Raw genomic sequence first — 17,887 nt, forward strand, 5'->3', positions numbered from 1 at the left:
TTTTATAGTCATTTAAGTACAAATTGGACGAAATTACATATTAAAACCTAGGATAACTATTTAGTTATTTTGTTGTGATTGTATAATATTATTCGTGGGTACTTGAAACTTCTAAAGTATACTATTATATATCTATGATTTTACCACGGTTTTTTGTTGATGTATAACGCGTTATAACTTATAAGTACCTAATAGATATTATGATATGATTAATTTGGAATTTATTATAGGTCAATTTTTTTTTAATACCATAGATAAGTATATATATGTCTAATACATAGACTGATATACCGTCTCCGCTCAGAATCGTTTTTCTTATACAGTGATATTATATCATTGAATTCAAATTTAATACTGTCCATTATACAGTGACCCACTTCTAACCTACTGTACAGCAGAGCGACATCCACTTACCCACCTTTTTTTTTTTATTAATTAGTTACATGTGGATTATATTGTTACGACCCGTCCGTGACCCCAAATAGGTAGTATGTGTGAAAAATGTTGTGCCAATTGGTCAAAACTCAAAAGCTATGGATTCGCTGAGATTTGCAACCCAATCCTACAAATAATATATGTTAACTGACTATATATTATAATCGACCTACCTATCGTTTCCGGTTCGCTTCTGTTTTTTTGTCAAATTCCCTCGAGTATTTTTTTAGTACCTATATAAACCTCAATTCCTCTAATATATAATAAATATTCAATATAGTTTCTTAATTTTACACTTCAATAGAATAGTTCTTACGATTAGCCTAAATTAAAAAATATAAAACTATACGGAAAATTATATCCAAATATCCAAACACAATAATTATTTTATTACCTATAACCACGTAACCCTTAAATATAACAAAAAATATTGGGGTTGGAAAAAGAAACTAAAACCCCTTTCTGTGTCTCAAGGAATCTATTGATATACCTTTTACCTCAATCTGTTAAGTCATTCAGAAATTACACGATCACCACAGACGCACAGAAGATCTAAAATTATAATCTAAAGATATTTTGTGATGTGATTTTTTGACGGTTATGTATTGAATTCGACAAAGAAAAAAACGACTGATTGAGTGAATATTATATTCACCTGCGTGCCGTTTAATCATACCAAAAATAACTACTAGGTCTAATTTGTTACAAGAAACCAGTCTCAAAGTTGAAGAATGAAACATTTTTACTACTCCAAAAGGTAATGACCGTGACACATACAAAAATACACTGTAAAGCCGATATATTCATCGCTTCGTTCAGAATCTAAAATATAAATGCTGATGTTAATATTTATTTTTTTTTTACTACAAAATTAACATTGTATAATAATATTAAAATTATTCCGAAAATAAAAAATGAATTACAATGAAATTATGTTATGGGTCCCATAAACTGCTACACTACGGCTACTCTGATCCAACGGAGTTGCACAGGAGGGGTGGGGAGGGGACCTTCGGTGATGCGGAATATATCCTCGTGGGCCTTTTTTAGTTGCTGATTTTGAGATGGTTACGGTTTATCCTATACATATGTTAAGTCGATGCTTAAATCAGGAAAATTATGTATCTAAAAGTGTAAAAATATGAATTTTCTATAAAAGTCAGAAGAATGAGTCTTACTATTCCGTCTTGAATAGAGCTTTTGAAACAAATACAGTTAGCTCCCAACCGATTTTTAGGAATTTTTTTTCAAAATTTGTGTTTTTGCATACTTATATTATGAAGACACTTTAAAAAAAAGTAGATGGAAAATCGTGTTTTCAAGTTTAAAATTAAAAAAGTTAACATTTTTGAATTTTTTTCGTATAAATGTATGCTTTTTTAAAAGTACTTAATATTTAATGGAGTCAGAAATTATCCCACTTACGTTATGGTACTACGATATTATATACTTACTTATTAAAGTAATAACAAAAATAATACCCCTCCCAATGAATTTTAAAAGTCAAATTTTAATTGCACCATTGTTCTTAACTCGTTGAAATACATAGGTTTTACAAAAAAATCCCTTGGGAATTAAACCGCTGCATTTATGTCATTTGGAAACGAATGCAGTTTTTTATGCCATTTATGCCTTTTTATTGTTATTGTTATATTACAAAGATTTTTAATTAAATTATTTTTTAAATAATACATTTTTGTTTGCCTGGTTTATGACATCTCCATCCCCCAACCGATCAATCGTTTTTAAATCGTATAACATTTGTATGCATTTTATGATTTGTTTGGCGAAAACCCGAACGAAATACAACTGCGTTTTTCTGTTGTAGACAAATGGATGAAAAAAGTACACCGCTTGTGTCCGTATTTAGACACGATCAACCGACAGGTGTTGGACTTTGATTTCGAAAAATTGTGTTCCGTGTCGCTGTCGCGGATCAACGTCTACGCGTGTCTAGTGTGCGGTAAATATTTTCAAGGTAACGTAAATTATTTTGCGCTCGAAACGAATAACGCCTCGTATACTAATATAATATTGTGTTTGTACTTCATGGACCCGTTCCAATCGACGACGATCTACTGCGGCTGTTTATAATCGTTTTGTTTATGATCGATGGTCATTGCAGGTCGCGGCACCAACACTCACGCCTACACTCACAGCGTTGCCGAAAGTCACCACGTTTTTTTGAACCTACAAACCCTGAAGTTCTACTGTCTGCCCGATAACTACGAAATAGTCGGTCAGTATATTATATAAAAGCGTAGAATTTTTTTTAGGGACGTCAACCTGTCAAATGTAGATATTAATGTGTTATTAGTATTGACGCTAAACGAATGTGCGGTTGTTGACTCTGCCTCTGACCGCTGTTGACTAATCGAAACCGAATATTTTAGTTGACATTCATATAAAGTATGTGTGAATTTCAAATGTATATTTAATTTAAACTATTTTTTTTCTTACTCTGTTTAAAAACTTTATAGCCTTGGGAATGTGATAAAAAAATGCAGTGCAATTATGACAGGTTACTATTTATTTTCAAAGATCTCGTCAACAGCTGTTGCTATCTCTTATGACATTGCTTCATGGTAGGTGGTGTCACCAACCGCACTTACCTTTGACCCAACTATAATTATCAGTTATTAATTTAGAGCTGTGATTTAAATGCCCAAAAAAATCACAAAAAGTGCAAAATTGCAGATATGATACGTTTGAAAATGTATATTTTGCTATTTAAAATCTATATTGTATATATTGTCCATTTGTCCCACCATATATTACGTATGAACTCCGCTAAGTCCGCGCAATCTTCTGTGCCCATAACGTTAAAAACGTTAATATTATTACTTGGCATGTGATGAAAAAATAAATATAATGAGAATCATGATGAAAAAGTGGGTATGAGTGAGTTGCTTTGTGAACGCGGGGGGGGGGGGGGGGGCTTCGATTCTACGAAAACTAAAAAAGGAGTATACCCTATACAGAGTATAATACACAAGCTTATTAAATGTATAATATGCAATAAATGTCTAATATTTATACACTTGTGAACAACGCTATTAGATTCCTCGCTGGACGACATCAAGTACGTACTGAACCCGACTTTCACGCCCAAGCACGTCGGTCAGCTGGACACGTGTGACAAACGGTCGCGGGCAATCGACGGTACGCTATACCTGCCTGGCATCGTGGGCCTAAACAATATCAAGGCCAACGACTATTGCAACGTCATCTTACAGGCTTTATCCAACGTCACGCCACTCCGGGACTACTTTCTGGATGAGAGAAACTACGCTAAGGTGAAACGGCCACCCGGCGACAGCGTATTCCTGCTGGTCCAGCGGTTCGGTGAGCTCATGCGGAAGCTGTGGAACCCCCGAAACTTTAAGGCTCACGTGTCGCCACACGAAATGTTACAGGCGGTCGTCCTGTGGAGCGGCAAGAAGTTTCAGTTCACCGAGCAGGGTGAGTACCGCCACCATCAACTGGGGCTCGTACAAAATTGTTTTCCTGTTTAGTGTCTACCTATATATTATGCCTAGTATACACTATACTGCAGCGTATATACCTAAACTATTTTGTACTTTTAGCTAATGGGTATTATCTTTTCTATATAACTCTTATCTACATAATATCTCGGCCTATATTTCAGTGTCTTTGGTGACCTTTCTTTTGTTTTATTCTGTAGGGGGTTCCTGTACTCCTGGAACAGCTTCAACCTCCCCCGCCCCATATAAATACGCCACTGATTCTATATAACTTATTAGTAATATTATATTGCTGTTACAACCGTATAAATGTTAATTACTGCAGAATCGGTGCATGCCCTTTTCTATGACATAATCACTAATTGACCATCTCTTGTGTGTGCGTAGGCGACCCGATTGACTTTTTGTCGTGGTTTTTAAACTCTTTGCACAGAGCGTTGAATGGGAAGAAGAGCCGTCACTCCAGTATCGTGTACAAGACGTTCATGGGCAGTATGCGCGTGAAGACTCGAAAGATTCCACCTGTGGAGCTGGACGAAAAACAGAGGTACAGTCTGCTGTGCACGGACGAATATGCCGAGCACGTGTCCGAATCGCCGTTTCTCTATTTGACTTGTGATTTACCGCCGCCACCGTTGTTCAAAGACGAAGTCATGGAAAACATCATACCGCAAGTATGTAATATGTAACCAATTGTCAATGACCTCGAATTTAGCTGGTTGTGCAGGTGATTAACTAGTCGAATCGTGTGTTTAAAGGTTAGTTTGTATTCTCTGCTGACTAAGTTCAACAATGAATCGGAAAAAGAGTACAAGACTTACAAGGAAAACTTCATGAAACGTTTCGAGATCACTCAGCTTCCGCCGTACTTGATCCTATACATAAAGGTTCGGATGACTGTATTGTGTGAATGCGATTGCCACCAATCGGGCACGCGTTTCAATTTAATAAATTATTTGTATTTATCATTAATCACATATCATATGCTATTCCGGTTGTTTTGCTCACTCGTTTCAGCGTTTTACGAAGAACACGTTTTTCGTCGAGAAGAATCCCACTATCGTCAACTTCCCGGTAAAGTGAGTACAAATAAAAGCAATTATTATAATATATAAATCGTATACCTACAATGGCGTCGTGCTAAAAAAACTACATAGTACTACAACTAGATTGCTGATTTGGCGTCGACAAAATAGCTGACAGTTTTAATCAAAGAGGACCCGTGTTTAAAATTTGTTCATTGAAATTTGAAATGTAATTTGACAATAACCTGATATAAATATACAAATTTAATTAACATATCGCTTTTCAAATCTTATCAATGATAAATTTGTAAACATTGACATCTATGATAAGAAGTCGGCTATCTAGTTATCTACCTATAGTAGTTGTATTATATATTTGCTGCACAGGTTATGTAATAACTAAGGTTATGAAAGTTGTAGGAGTTGCATATTATACTTCTATATATATGCAGGTCTCGATTTAAACTTTAAAGTAAACTGAACCAAAACCTAATCTATACAAAGACAATTGAAGAGATTAAAAATGCACATTTATTAAAGAATTTATAAATTTAAGGTAAAAAGTTCATATTTCTTAATTTTTTTTATCTATTTTTACGAATCTATATATAATCTAATGTTTCCTGACTGACTGATCAATATAGAATCTAAACTAATGATAGCTAGAGACTTGACATTTTTGTGGTACCTTCGTACCCCCACGTAAGGGTGGACTAAGAAAGGATTTTCAAAAATTCGCATTTTAAAGAATTTCTGACACAAGGATTTTGAGAATCAAGAAAGAAATAAAAAAATTTTGGTTTATAATGCCATTGGTTACTTATGCAGATGAGTTAAAGCATGTATCAAATATTGTTGCCTTACCTATATATTATTGTCTCGAATAAAGAAATTGTATCTTAAAATAAATAAGAGTATTTATTTATAAAATGATTCTTCTATATTATCTTAAATCTTTTTTGCCTATAGACTCAAATATACTCTACCAGTTTTGACAAAATATTCAGAAATTGTTCATTTGTTCTTAGAGACAGCAGAGATGTTTAGAAAGAGAAACACTTTTTGAAAATATACATGAGCTATAATATCTGAACTGAGGTATACTAAAACCGAGATACATCGATATAACGCTATATTTTTATGTTTGTTAATTTTTACCATGAACATTCTATATTCAATTATTTCCCATACATGTTAAGATATTTTCTTTTGTTAAAGATTCGTGCAAAATAGCAAGAAACTAATTTTCCTCTTTTATAACAAAACTTTTTCATAATATCATGTTTTCGTTTTAGTCTGGTATACATCACGCGTGACAGCGTATTTCTGTCCTACCAATTTTTCCAACCATATGATATTATAAACATACATGACGTAATTCATAGTATACTAGTATAGTTGTAGTACCTATATTATAATGTAACTGATAATTTTTTTTTTGAATAATTTATATATATTTAATTAATTGTTCTGCATATTTTAGATTTGTATGTGCACATTTTCTCAATTTTAACTTATAACATTTCTAAGGCTGCCGAACCCTAGTTATGACCGCTACTTATATATAAAATTTTCCGTTTTAAGGAACGTGGACTTCGGAGACATACTCACGCCAGAGGTAAAAGCAGCGCATAAAAATACTTCCTACGACTTGATCGCCAACATCGTGCACGACGGCGAACCAAACAAAGGCACGTATCGCGTGCACGTGCTAAAACAAGGAAACAGCAAGTGGTACGAGATGCAAGATTTGCACGTCAGCGACATTCTCCCGCAGATGATCACTCTGACCGAAGCTTACATCCAGGTAATGATCAATAATAATAATGATGATAATATGTAATAACTAATAGTAATGTCGACGACTGTTGTTTGTATTGTGTTATACTACGTGGTTACCGGTTCTAGGCCGAAATGTCCGCAAAATAAAAATCAAAAATTATAAGTCCTAAAAAATTTTTACCTACTTAAAAAGATTGAATAATTTAAAAATAATAAAATATAATTTATCTGTTCAATTAATATAATCCTATTTAATTTCATTGCCCAGTGTTGATTATTTCAAGATGACTTAAGAAATCATGTGTTAAAATTAGAACATTATGGTTTTATACACTTAAAAAGTTAATATTTGTGTCACGATATGTGACGATATGTGAACACAATAAGTAATCGATTTTGGTTTTTGTGTAACTCTAAAACAAATGATCGTAGATACATGAAATTTTCTCTGAATGTTTATATTAGCATTTTCTATACAGCGCGGCGTAAAACTTTCAAAATATCTTGACTTTGCCTCGTTTACGGACATATTCAGTTACCAATTGTTTTAGTTTTATTTTCTATAAATGTCAATTACATTTTATTCGTTGGGTCTAAAGGTTGAACATGTAGTACAAGGCTGTCAAGGCTTACAGTTTATTGTTACAATGACATTATAAAAATGTTATGTAGTCACACATTTTTATAATGCATTTAAAGTTCGAATTTCGACAAAAGGAGTAAAAATCACGGAAATGGGGAAATAATTTTGAGTTAAAAATACATAAAAAATTTTATTTTTAAATCTAAGGTTTGAAATTTAATACAAGATTCCTCATATTAAGTTTTTCTACCTTTATCAAAAAAAAAAATGTCTACCGGAAAGTTTATGAGTAAGTAAATTTTTATGAGCGTTTGAATTTCAATTTTTTTAACATTGCATATTCACTAGAATTCTCATGTAGTGATTTTTTTATTTTGTTGTAATTCAAAAACAAATAACTGTAGATACATGAAATTTACACCATATGTTAATTTTATATATTCTCATACTTTATAAAATGTTTTAAATATTTTGACTCGTTTTGAGCTGTTTACGGACATTTTCAATTTTCAATTTTTTTTTAGTACTTATTTTTTTTAATTTATTTTTTATTTTTTCAATATAGTTTTATTTTTTTTGTTAAAAAGCTTGAAAATTTAATACAAGGCTCCTGATATATTGTTTAAAAATATTAAAAATACATAGGCACCATTTCTTTTTATAATCGTTTAAAATTCAAATTTTACCCAAAAGTATCAAATTTAAAAAAGGTGGGCAAGTGGATGTCGCTTTGCTGTACAGTAGGTTACAAGTATGTCACTGTATAATGGATGGTATTAATTTTGAATTCAATGATATAATATCATTGTATAAGAAAAACGATTCTGAGCGGAGACGGTATGTCAGTCTAGGTATATAACATGTTATATACTTATCTATGGTATTAAAAAAAAAATTGACCTATAATAGGAAGGTACCTATATAATAAACTCCAAATTAACTATATCACAATATTCATTAGGTACTTATAACGCGTTATACATCAACAACAAACCGTGATACTATCGTAGATATATAATAGTATACTTTAGAAGTTTTAAGTACCCACGAATAATATTATACAATCACAACAAAATAATAAAATATTTATTCCAGGTTTTTTAATATGTAATTTCGTCCAAATTTGAACTTAAAATGACTATAAAAATAAACTGTGCTTATGTATTTTTTTAGATTTTTTGGTAACAGAATTAACCACTCAAATGAAATCTTGTTTTAAATTTTCAATCCTTTGATATAAAAATGAACATTTTATAAATTTTTAACTACAAAATAATTATTTAATTTTAAATTTGATAAATTTTATCAAAATTTGAACTTCAAATGCTTATAAAAAAAAATGTGACTATGTATTTTTAATATTTTTCAACTACTTTTGTAACAATATATCAGGAGCCTTGCATTAAATTTTCACGCTTTTTTACCCAACAAACAAAATTTTATTGATATTTATAGAAAAAAAAACTAAAAAAATTGAAAACTGAGAATGTCCGTAAACAACTCAAAAAGAGTTAAAATATTTTCAAATATCTACAGTAACTCGTTTTTTAATTTCAATAAAATAAGAAAATCGTCACATGAGAAATCGAGCAAATATCAAATATTGTAAAAATATGAATTTCTAACGCTCATAAAAATTTAATTTGACTTTCTTGTAGACATTTTTTTTTTGATAAAGGTAGACTATATTATGAGGAATCTTGTATTATACATTTTCAAATCTAAGATTTAAAAAGAAAAATGTTTACGAATTCTTCACCCAAAATAATTTGCTAATTTTCATGGTTTTTACATATTTTGTCAATTTTTGAACTTAAAATGTTAATAAAAAAAAAACTGTGACTAAGGATTTTTAATATTTTTCAAATATCATTGTAAAAATATAGTAGGCGCCTTGTATTAAATTGTTAAGTATTTTTACTCAACAAATAAAGTTTTATTGACATTCATAGAAAAAAAAAACTAATAATATTGGAAACTTAAAATGTCCCTAAATAGTTCAAAACAAATGAAAGTATTTTGAAAATTGTATCATGTATAGAAAATGGAAATATAAACAACCAGTGAAAATTTCATGTATCTACGGTCATTTGTTTTGAAGTTACACCAAAAACCAAAATCAATTTTCTCGAAAACAGATTTTGTGTAAAAATTCCCGTTTTTCCTTAATTTTTCTTTTGTTTTTCACGGCGCTTTTGAAAACTATTGGAAATTTCAAATTTGACCTCTCGAATGCACCAATAATACTACTTTCCCATCAAACAAGATATTGTTGAAGAAAATCGAAGCAGTTTTACTGCCCCAAACCGTGATGACAGACACAAAAATAAAAAAACTTAAAATAAAAATAAAAAATAAAAAATAAAAAAAGCAGGTAAGTGGATGTCGCTCTGCTGTAAAGTAGATTACAAGTGGGTCATTGTATAATGGTTGTATTAGACTTGAATTCAATGATATAATATCATTATATAAGAAAAACGATTCTGAGCGGAGACGGTTTGTCAGTCTGGATATTTTATATTTTGTTATTATTTATTTTATCATGTAAGTTGAATTAATATTAAAATATTATAATTTTTTATTCGTTTCTATGGTGATAAACAAAGCGTTAGAATTTAAAATCCCATTTTTAGCGTTTTTTCGTAATTTTCCCGTGGCATTAAATAACTATTAAGAAAATCGAAAAATGACCTCTTTAAAATACCATCTTGATCCAATTTGCTAAAAGATAAGGTACTATATGTTGAAATCGAAACACTCCTTCTGGAAAAAAATTTGTGTACAGGATATAAAAAGAATAAAAAAAAAAAAAACACCATTGTAAAAACAATAGCTTCCTCGCTCCGCTCAGAATCTAAAACACAAATCATTGTAAAATCAATACATGGTTTCCCCTCAGAATCTTAGATTATTTGAAGTAAAAATGTATAAAATATTCAATTTTTATTTCTAAGGATTTCAAATTTAAAACAAGGTTTCACGTAAATAGGTAAATAAATTACTTTATTCACAATAATTTATTAATATCATATAGGCTGACTGTACCTTCTTCGATCAGAATTGTTTTTCGTTTACAAATTTGACACCATCCATTATAGTGACTCGCTTGTTAACGTACTGTACAACAGAGCGACATCAACTTGTCCACCTTTTTTGTTTACTTTTTCAGTGATGATAATAATAATAATTAGAGTGTAATTATATTTTTAATGAATACTTTATTTATTTAATTGTGTTTTTTTAAAAAAAAATATTTATTAATTCTTGTGTTTAATATTTCTAGATTTACAAGCTCAGAACTGATAGATAGCTGTACAATTTGTTTTGAAGATATTTTAAATAAAAATAATTTATTTGTGTAATTTTTATATATCATTTAAGAAATAGGTAAGTCAAACATTTGATTTTACATACAAGTAACAATAATTTCTGTATTTTTTTTTTAAACACGAATCCCTACACAACAGAATTATTTGTATTTTAATAAAATAATAAATTGTACATTAAAATTTAAAATTAAAAACAAATATTTTGTTCGTCAATCATTATCATTTATCACCTAAGCCCCATATGTTTATTTTGAATATACATGTTCCTAATATGAAAATTGTAATGTAATATAATTTTTCAAGTCGATTTTTTTGTTTGATTTAATCAAGAAATGTATAAACGTATACAACTATAAAATATATTATTTCTGTCAGCAGAGCGTTTACCTATCTATTTTATGGCATTTTTTTGCCAAATCATGATTTTTATTAGTTTTAAATGGAAATGTTTGCTGAAATCATTTTTTCAAAAACCAATTGTACCTATATATTATATAGTAATTTTATTATAATATTATTTTATTTATTATTAACTTGTTGTTAATACCTGTTATTAACTATGCGGTATGAATAGGTTCGTAGAATACGAGTACATTACACTATTATTACACCAGCGTTTAATATTGTGCATAATTATATTTGAACTCACCGCAAGTTCGTTTCCGAGAATTGAGAGAATGTTGATGTGCTCTATGTACAAACCAATACTCGTCATACCCCGCCACAAACATCAAAATCACAACTTTTTCGGTGAGCGGAGTATAGATATGATTGTATAAATGATACATAATAATATGATACTCGATATTGTCCCAATAGATTTATATTACGCAATATATTTTCAAAGTTTGGAACAAATGTTTATTGGAATAAATATTGATTAGAACAATCAATATTATAGGAAACAAATAATTTGAAATAACGATTTACCGAGATTATATTTTAATGCCTAGGACTAGTTTAAGATTTGTTTACAGAGATTTCAAATTTCAAACTTTTGTATATCTGAACAAAAAGGCCCAATATTATTATAATTACGATAATTACTAAAGGTTGACATTTCTTAATATTACATTAAAAGGACCACACAATTTAGACACAATAACTAAAAGGTTATACAAAATAAACCCTTCCAACTATAGTACGCAACTCTACACTTGACAGTGGACAGTGGACACCTACTATACAGCAGAATGACTCTCCTAGTATTTTTTATTGTTGTGTGCACAACACATGATATTATTACGCATGTTTGCGCTGTTATATGGTATCCAAAGAGTGTTTCTGATAAACATTTAAAAAGAAATTGATTTTCGAAGATATTATACTGCGATGGCGGCTATGCGTGAATCTGGTAGCCAAATTTTCTGGCAGAAATGGGCCATGCCCCATGAAAGTGTCAGGATGGAACCGGGAGAGTGTAATGTAATCGAATAGGTTTATTCTGCTAAGTAGGGAACGGTGGCTCTGACGGTAGGACGAACCTATTTGATTACACTCTCCTAGTCCTATCCTTGATTCTAATTCCTTATTAATTATTAAATCCATATCATTCATAATAGATAACAATTTCAGTTTCTGCACAAAACAACAACACTGGAAAATGGTCATTTGAGTATACATAAATATTCGTCATAACGGTATTTTTCTCTGAAGTTTCAATCGTTTAATTATAAATTACGATTGCACGGCGTTCTAGACTTTCAACCAATTGTACACTACTGTCAATCTGTTGGTCAGGTCGGAATCTAAATTAAAATTAAAATCGTGAACAGAAGAGACATCTGGTGGCGAGAGTGAGAGACATCGGGATCGCTTGTTAAGAAGTCTACGTAATTTTAAATGGTAGATATGCCGGCCATTATCAGGGCCGCATTTAGGAGGGGGTGGGCTGGATACAACTGCAAAAGTACTACGAATATTGGATATGGAATATTATTATATTATATTATACCATTAAAAATTATAAAACTGTTATATATTCTATTTAAAATAAGACCGTGACCAGATGCCATCCCCACTACGACGATGCATCAGGTGCTGCCACGGAACAAAGCCACGCCCATGCACACAACTCGGCCGCCTGGTCACGGTCTTATTTTGAATAGAGTATAGTATTATCATTTTATCAAAAAGGACTGACATAAATAAAATCAATTACACAACTCGAATCGCATTCAAAAATATTAAGTTGTATAATATTAAAAGGTATTATTTATATTATTTTTTAGGATTATAAATAATTACTATAACTATATAATTAACTTAAATGTGTATCTTAATTACCCTACGGGCAGACATGCCTTGTATTATGAGGGCACATAAATAGTCTCAGACGGACTCTCAGTTCATAATTTAGACTTGTGGTAAATGATTTAGCGATATGGATAATATGGTCATGATATGAACTTGTTTTAAAATTTACTGTGAGCGGTTCTCAATGATTTAAGGAAATATGGGTTTAATTTTTAGTGTACCTAAGTATTTAGTATTTACAATTTAGGCACTCCTCCCCCCCTAAAAAAAAAAAAACTACTATGCGTTAGTAAGCAAATTACTTATCAGTTATCTTACCAACCTATCGTGAGTCAGTGCAATTGCTTGTTTGCGTAGGGTGCGGAGTAAAGGATAATAAATCCAGGGTAATATTATTAAGAGGACGCTACACCTGCATACGTTTCTGTATGAAAATTGAACAAATATTATTTATATTTATAATTATTATTATTTTGTCGATTAGCAGTCTGTCTTGACCACCGTTGTCACCAGGCAATCGTAGATAAAATTATTTATATTCATTTAGATAAAATAATAAGATAATAATAATAATAATTAGATTAAATATATTAGATAAATTAATGTACGCGTGATAATATCAGTTTGACTTTGAAAGTTAATATTATAATATTATATTTATAAAGTAACTATCTATATAGTTACTAAATCAATAAATCAAAATACTATGCGAAAAAACAATTTTCGAGAACACTATACGTTTACATTAAAACCTAGTTTAGATGTTTAGTCATATTGAAAAAATATCATTCCCTGTGGCGAAATAAATTACTCGACCAATTCATTTTTAACTGCTTGGGCATCGGTTGTTTTTGACAGTTTTTGGTTCCAACAATATTGGTTTTCTAAGTATGCAAAAAACAGAAGTTATAATTCCGAAAGTGTTCTCAGCAACTATACGAGCTCTACTACGTCGGTAGGTAATTAATAATCCTTTTCATTTAACCCGTTTCTTGTGTCTCAGCGTATGGTTTCATAATATTGCATGAGAGGGGGAACGCATCATCAGCAACGAAAAAAAATGGTGTAGATATATTTCTTCCCGGAAGTTTGCAAGGGCTGGTTAAGTTCATTGTGTTATCTTCTAGAAAAATGTCCATAGGAAATCTCAAAATCCCTGTTTGAGCACCTCCCGAGGTTGGTCCTCTCCCTTTTTAAATTAGCCTATCTTCTGCACCCAGAGATCTAATCTATCTCTGTACTAAATGTTCCCGTGCACTACGTTGCCCGGCAAACAATCATTATTATTATAATAGCTTCAAAACCCATGGTAACCATGTCAACCAAAAACTCAGGCAGACAAACATTCTATCTCCTTCCGGGGTTGATTGCCATGGTAATATGGACACACAGACACACATAAATACATTTTTATATATATAGATGTAATTATATTTAATTTATAAATACATTTTTATCTACAAATGATTTGTGAGTTTCCTATCCTAATATTATAAAGCGCTAGGTGTTATGCCGCAGTCGAAGAAAGCCTACGACTCAAAAAAAGCATTGATAAGACGCATCGTTGCGTATCCAGTATATTAATCCGTGGCTTTGACTACTGAAGTCATTACCCTGAAAGTTAATTTTAGTTGTTTTTTTTACTATTGGGGAAGGTATGGTTTGCAACACGTGTATTTATGGTGAGCGTTCATCAAAACATTACACACATCTGGAACGATGGTTGAAATTACTTGCTTTGACATTTTAAACATGTACATCAAGGAATGGTAGAAATCTCCTGTTGCTAAAAAACACAATGTAACAGCAAGACATTCATGAACAGGGATAGCTTTTCTAAATGTAGTGTCCATCTTGCTGATTCTCGGACCAATTAAACTACAAAGAGTCTAAAAGTCACTGCTTTTCATTCGGAAAAAGTTCTGGAAACCAGTTCATTTACTTCACCATAGTGTGGAAGCGTCTTTAAGTAAATATAACGATGTGTACGTTTGGACGCTGTTGTATGTTTCATCATAAAGGTTTTACGATTTCGAAAAATGACCGTCGATTTCTAGTTTTTTCACCTAATAGATAGTTAATACGCCGTAGATGTTTTAAACATTTTGTGATTATTTTTATTTAGCCGACTCACCATTAAAAAATCTATATACCTATAAATTACAATCGAATAATATGCCTAATACGATCCTCGTTTCGTGGCCTGGTGTGGCGTGGTGATTGACCTTAGTCACTCAAGTGTTCTGAAGTCAAGCATCAGCCAGTATCACTACACACTAGTTCCCAGATGGGTTAGGTTAGGTAGGTCACCATAAATACACGTGTTGCAAACCATACCTTCCCCAATAGTAAAAAAAACAACTAAAATTAACTTTCAGGGTAATGACTTCAGTAGTCAAAGCCACGGATTAATATACTGGATACGCAACGATGCGTCTTATCAATGCTTTTTTTGAGTCGTAGGCTTTCTTCGACTGCGGCATAACACCTAGCGCTTTATAGGATTGTCGTATTAACCGGGACAATAATAAACTATTAGTTCCTTATTCTCCCGGTTAACACAGAACAATCCTATAAAGCGCTAGTTGTCCTGCCGCAACGCGAGAAGGTGCGGGCTTCACTTATCACAGGTTCGTTGCGTATCCAGTATATTAATCCGTGGTCAAAGCCTTAACTCAATAAAAAATATCATTATCAAATATCATCATTAATTGTGTTAATTACAGTGGCGAAGCTTGGGTTCGGGATTAGGGTAGACAAATTTAAAATAATATTTTTTAGTATTGATTTCCCATCAACCGTTTCCAAACTTAAACGTGGTGTTGGTTTTTTCGTTTTTAATTTAAGTTTATGTTTGAAAGAATAGTTATGAATTCCTACTTTTAAAATTTCACTAATTATATCTGAAAACTCCATATTAATAAATCCTATGTCGCGGCGACGTCGATAATAACTAATAAGTATTGACTATTGAGGTAATTACGAACGGCGAGACGCGTCTCATAGCGTACATAGTAAACACTTAGCCCCACTCTGATTAACATTCCCCCTGTGCCCGCGCGCCAATATAATACCATATATTGGAATGACCCGTATCGCCAGCTCGTACGCACGGCCGTATCTCGCGCTTCTAATCTATTTTAAGAAATCCATAACTTAAATAAAACAAAATAATTATTTGTTTGTCCCGTGTTCTAATTTCTAAGTGGGGAGACGTTGTCTCTTTGTCTCCTATGACGCTTCGCCACTGGTTAATTGTGATACTTATAATAACTCTCTTACATAAAAAAGGTCCCACTATACATTAACTCTCAATAACTTTCGTCCAATATCCGCAATTATCTCAAATATAGCAACAGTATTTGAAAAAATCATAAAAACTAAACTATCGAACAATCTACTTTTTAAATATCAGTTCGGTTTTAGACTTAATATAAGTACTGACCAACCATAGCTGGTAACGCCACTTATACTGCGCTTGAAGAAGGGAAAAAGTGTGCTACAATTTATTTAGATAGGTATTGCTAAAGCCTTCAGTACCGTAGATCACAATAAACTTCTAATTAAAACACGCGACACGGGCCGGGGCTATACACGGCGTATTCCGCTGCGTTTCGAACACCGCGTATTTCGCAGTGTTTTCCGTCGAATTAAAAATGCATTGGTTTATATTGGAGCAGCTATACACGACGGACGTAATACGCCCCGTTTTCATCCGTCTTGTACTCGTGTATATAGCTACTCCGATATGAACCAATGCATTTTTAATTCGACGGAAACGCCGTGTATAGCCCTGGCCATAGGTATAACTGGATCTGCTCTATCACTCGTGAAATTCCACTTAGAAAACAAAAAACACGAGAGTAAAAATAAATGATGCAGTTTCTAGTGAACAAATAATAAAATTCGGTGTACGGTGTACCACAACGTACTACAGTATATCCGGTTCTTTTAAACGTTCATTTAAACGATATAAAATTACTAATGTTAAAAATCAAAATAATATGTTATGCCAACGGAATGCTGTAATTAAAAATATTGAGGTTGATTTAAAATCTATTTATAACCGGGGATAATAATATTATATTCTTAAATCTCAATAAATCGTCCATCTTACTTCACTCACTGTCTGAACAGACTTTACCAGACATACGCATGATATAAAAATCCACGAAACTAACTGTAATACAATGGACTGCTGTGATTGTGATTCTGAACATTGTCAAAAACTACAGGTAAACTCAGTGGCGGGTTGAAGGGCTCAATTTTGACGTAACTGCATCAACTTTTCAAAGGGGGTAGTGCCACCCCATAAATGTGGCGCAGAATTACATGCCCTAAGGCCCGAACTCTTGGCTCTTACGACCACATTTTTTTATATAATAAATTTGATATAAGTTATAATGGGGAGTGGTGTTGGTGGTAATTATGAAAATGTGTCATTCAAAATGTAAGTTCAGTCCGCCACTATGAGTATACTTAGGCAGTTAGGCATCGAAATGTGGTCTGACACGGAATGGATAAACCGAATTACATCCGTCTCGAATAAACTAAGACAAATGATATACATATAATGGAAGAACTATGTTACCTTTCAAAGTTGTAAGAACTATATGTCTATATAGACTATAACACTATCTGCAGATATCTATATATATATTATATAATACCATACGGCAGTGGTTAAAGTGGAAAAAATGTTGAGGGGGGACTAAAGTCACTAAAAATTGAGGAGCGTTCCCGAGTTCTTCCAAAGTCTATATCTAACCAAACTTTTTTAAGAAACCCACTACTCACTAGGTATAATTTGTTTCTTTCACACACCCTTGTAATTTTTTCACAAAAAGTTTATGTTAATAGTATATAAAATCAAATTTTCTCCTAAAGAAATGATTTAAAATATATAATGCCTGCTAAGTAATGTAAAATATAAATTGCAATTCATTGCCTGAATGTTAAAAAAAAAAAAATATGGGTTTACATTTTATTTTT

General features: G+C 31.7%; 1 protein-coding gene across 2 annotated transcripts in view; it reads left to right on the forward strand.

Annotated features, from left to right (window-relative positions):
* The window catches only part of LOC100160929 (U4/U6.U5 tri-snRNP-associated protein 2), a 24,117-nt gene extending 13,265 nt beyond the window's left edge, over positions 1-10,852 (forward strand). For both annotated transcript variants that reach the window (XM_016801854.1, XM_029490370.1), the window contains exons 3-10: positions 2,264-2,413; positions 2,561-2,674; positions 3,496-3,897; positions 4,308-4,594; positions 4,679-4,807; positions 4,938-4,999; positions 6,530-6,752; positions 10,594-10,852. In XM_016801854.1, the coding sequence (XP_016657343.1) occupies positions 2,264-2,413; positions 2,561-2,674; positions 3,496-3,897; positions 4,308-4,594; positions 4,679-4,807; positions 4,938-4,999; positions 6,530-6,752; positions 10,594-10,620 (1,394 nt within the window). In that variant the 3' untranslated portion in view covers positions 10,621-10,852. The remainder of the gene's footprint in view (positions 1-2,263; positions 2,414-2,560; positions 2,675-3,495; positions 3,898-4,307; positions 4,595-4,678; positions 4,808-4,937; positions 5,000-6,529; positions 6,753-10,593) is intronic.
* The last annotated feature ends 7,035 nt before the right edge of the window (positions 10,853-17,887 follow it).

The sequence above is a fragment of the Acyrthosiphon pisum genome, chromosome A2, assembly GCF_005508785.2.
Source record: "Acyrthosiphon pisum isolate AL4f chromosome A2, pea_aphid_22Mar2018_4r6ur, whole genome shotgun sequence".
Taxonomy (NCBI): Eukaryota; Metazoa; Arthropoda; class Insecta; order Hemiptera; family Aphididae; genus Acyrthosiphon; species Acyrthosiphon pisum.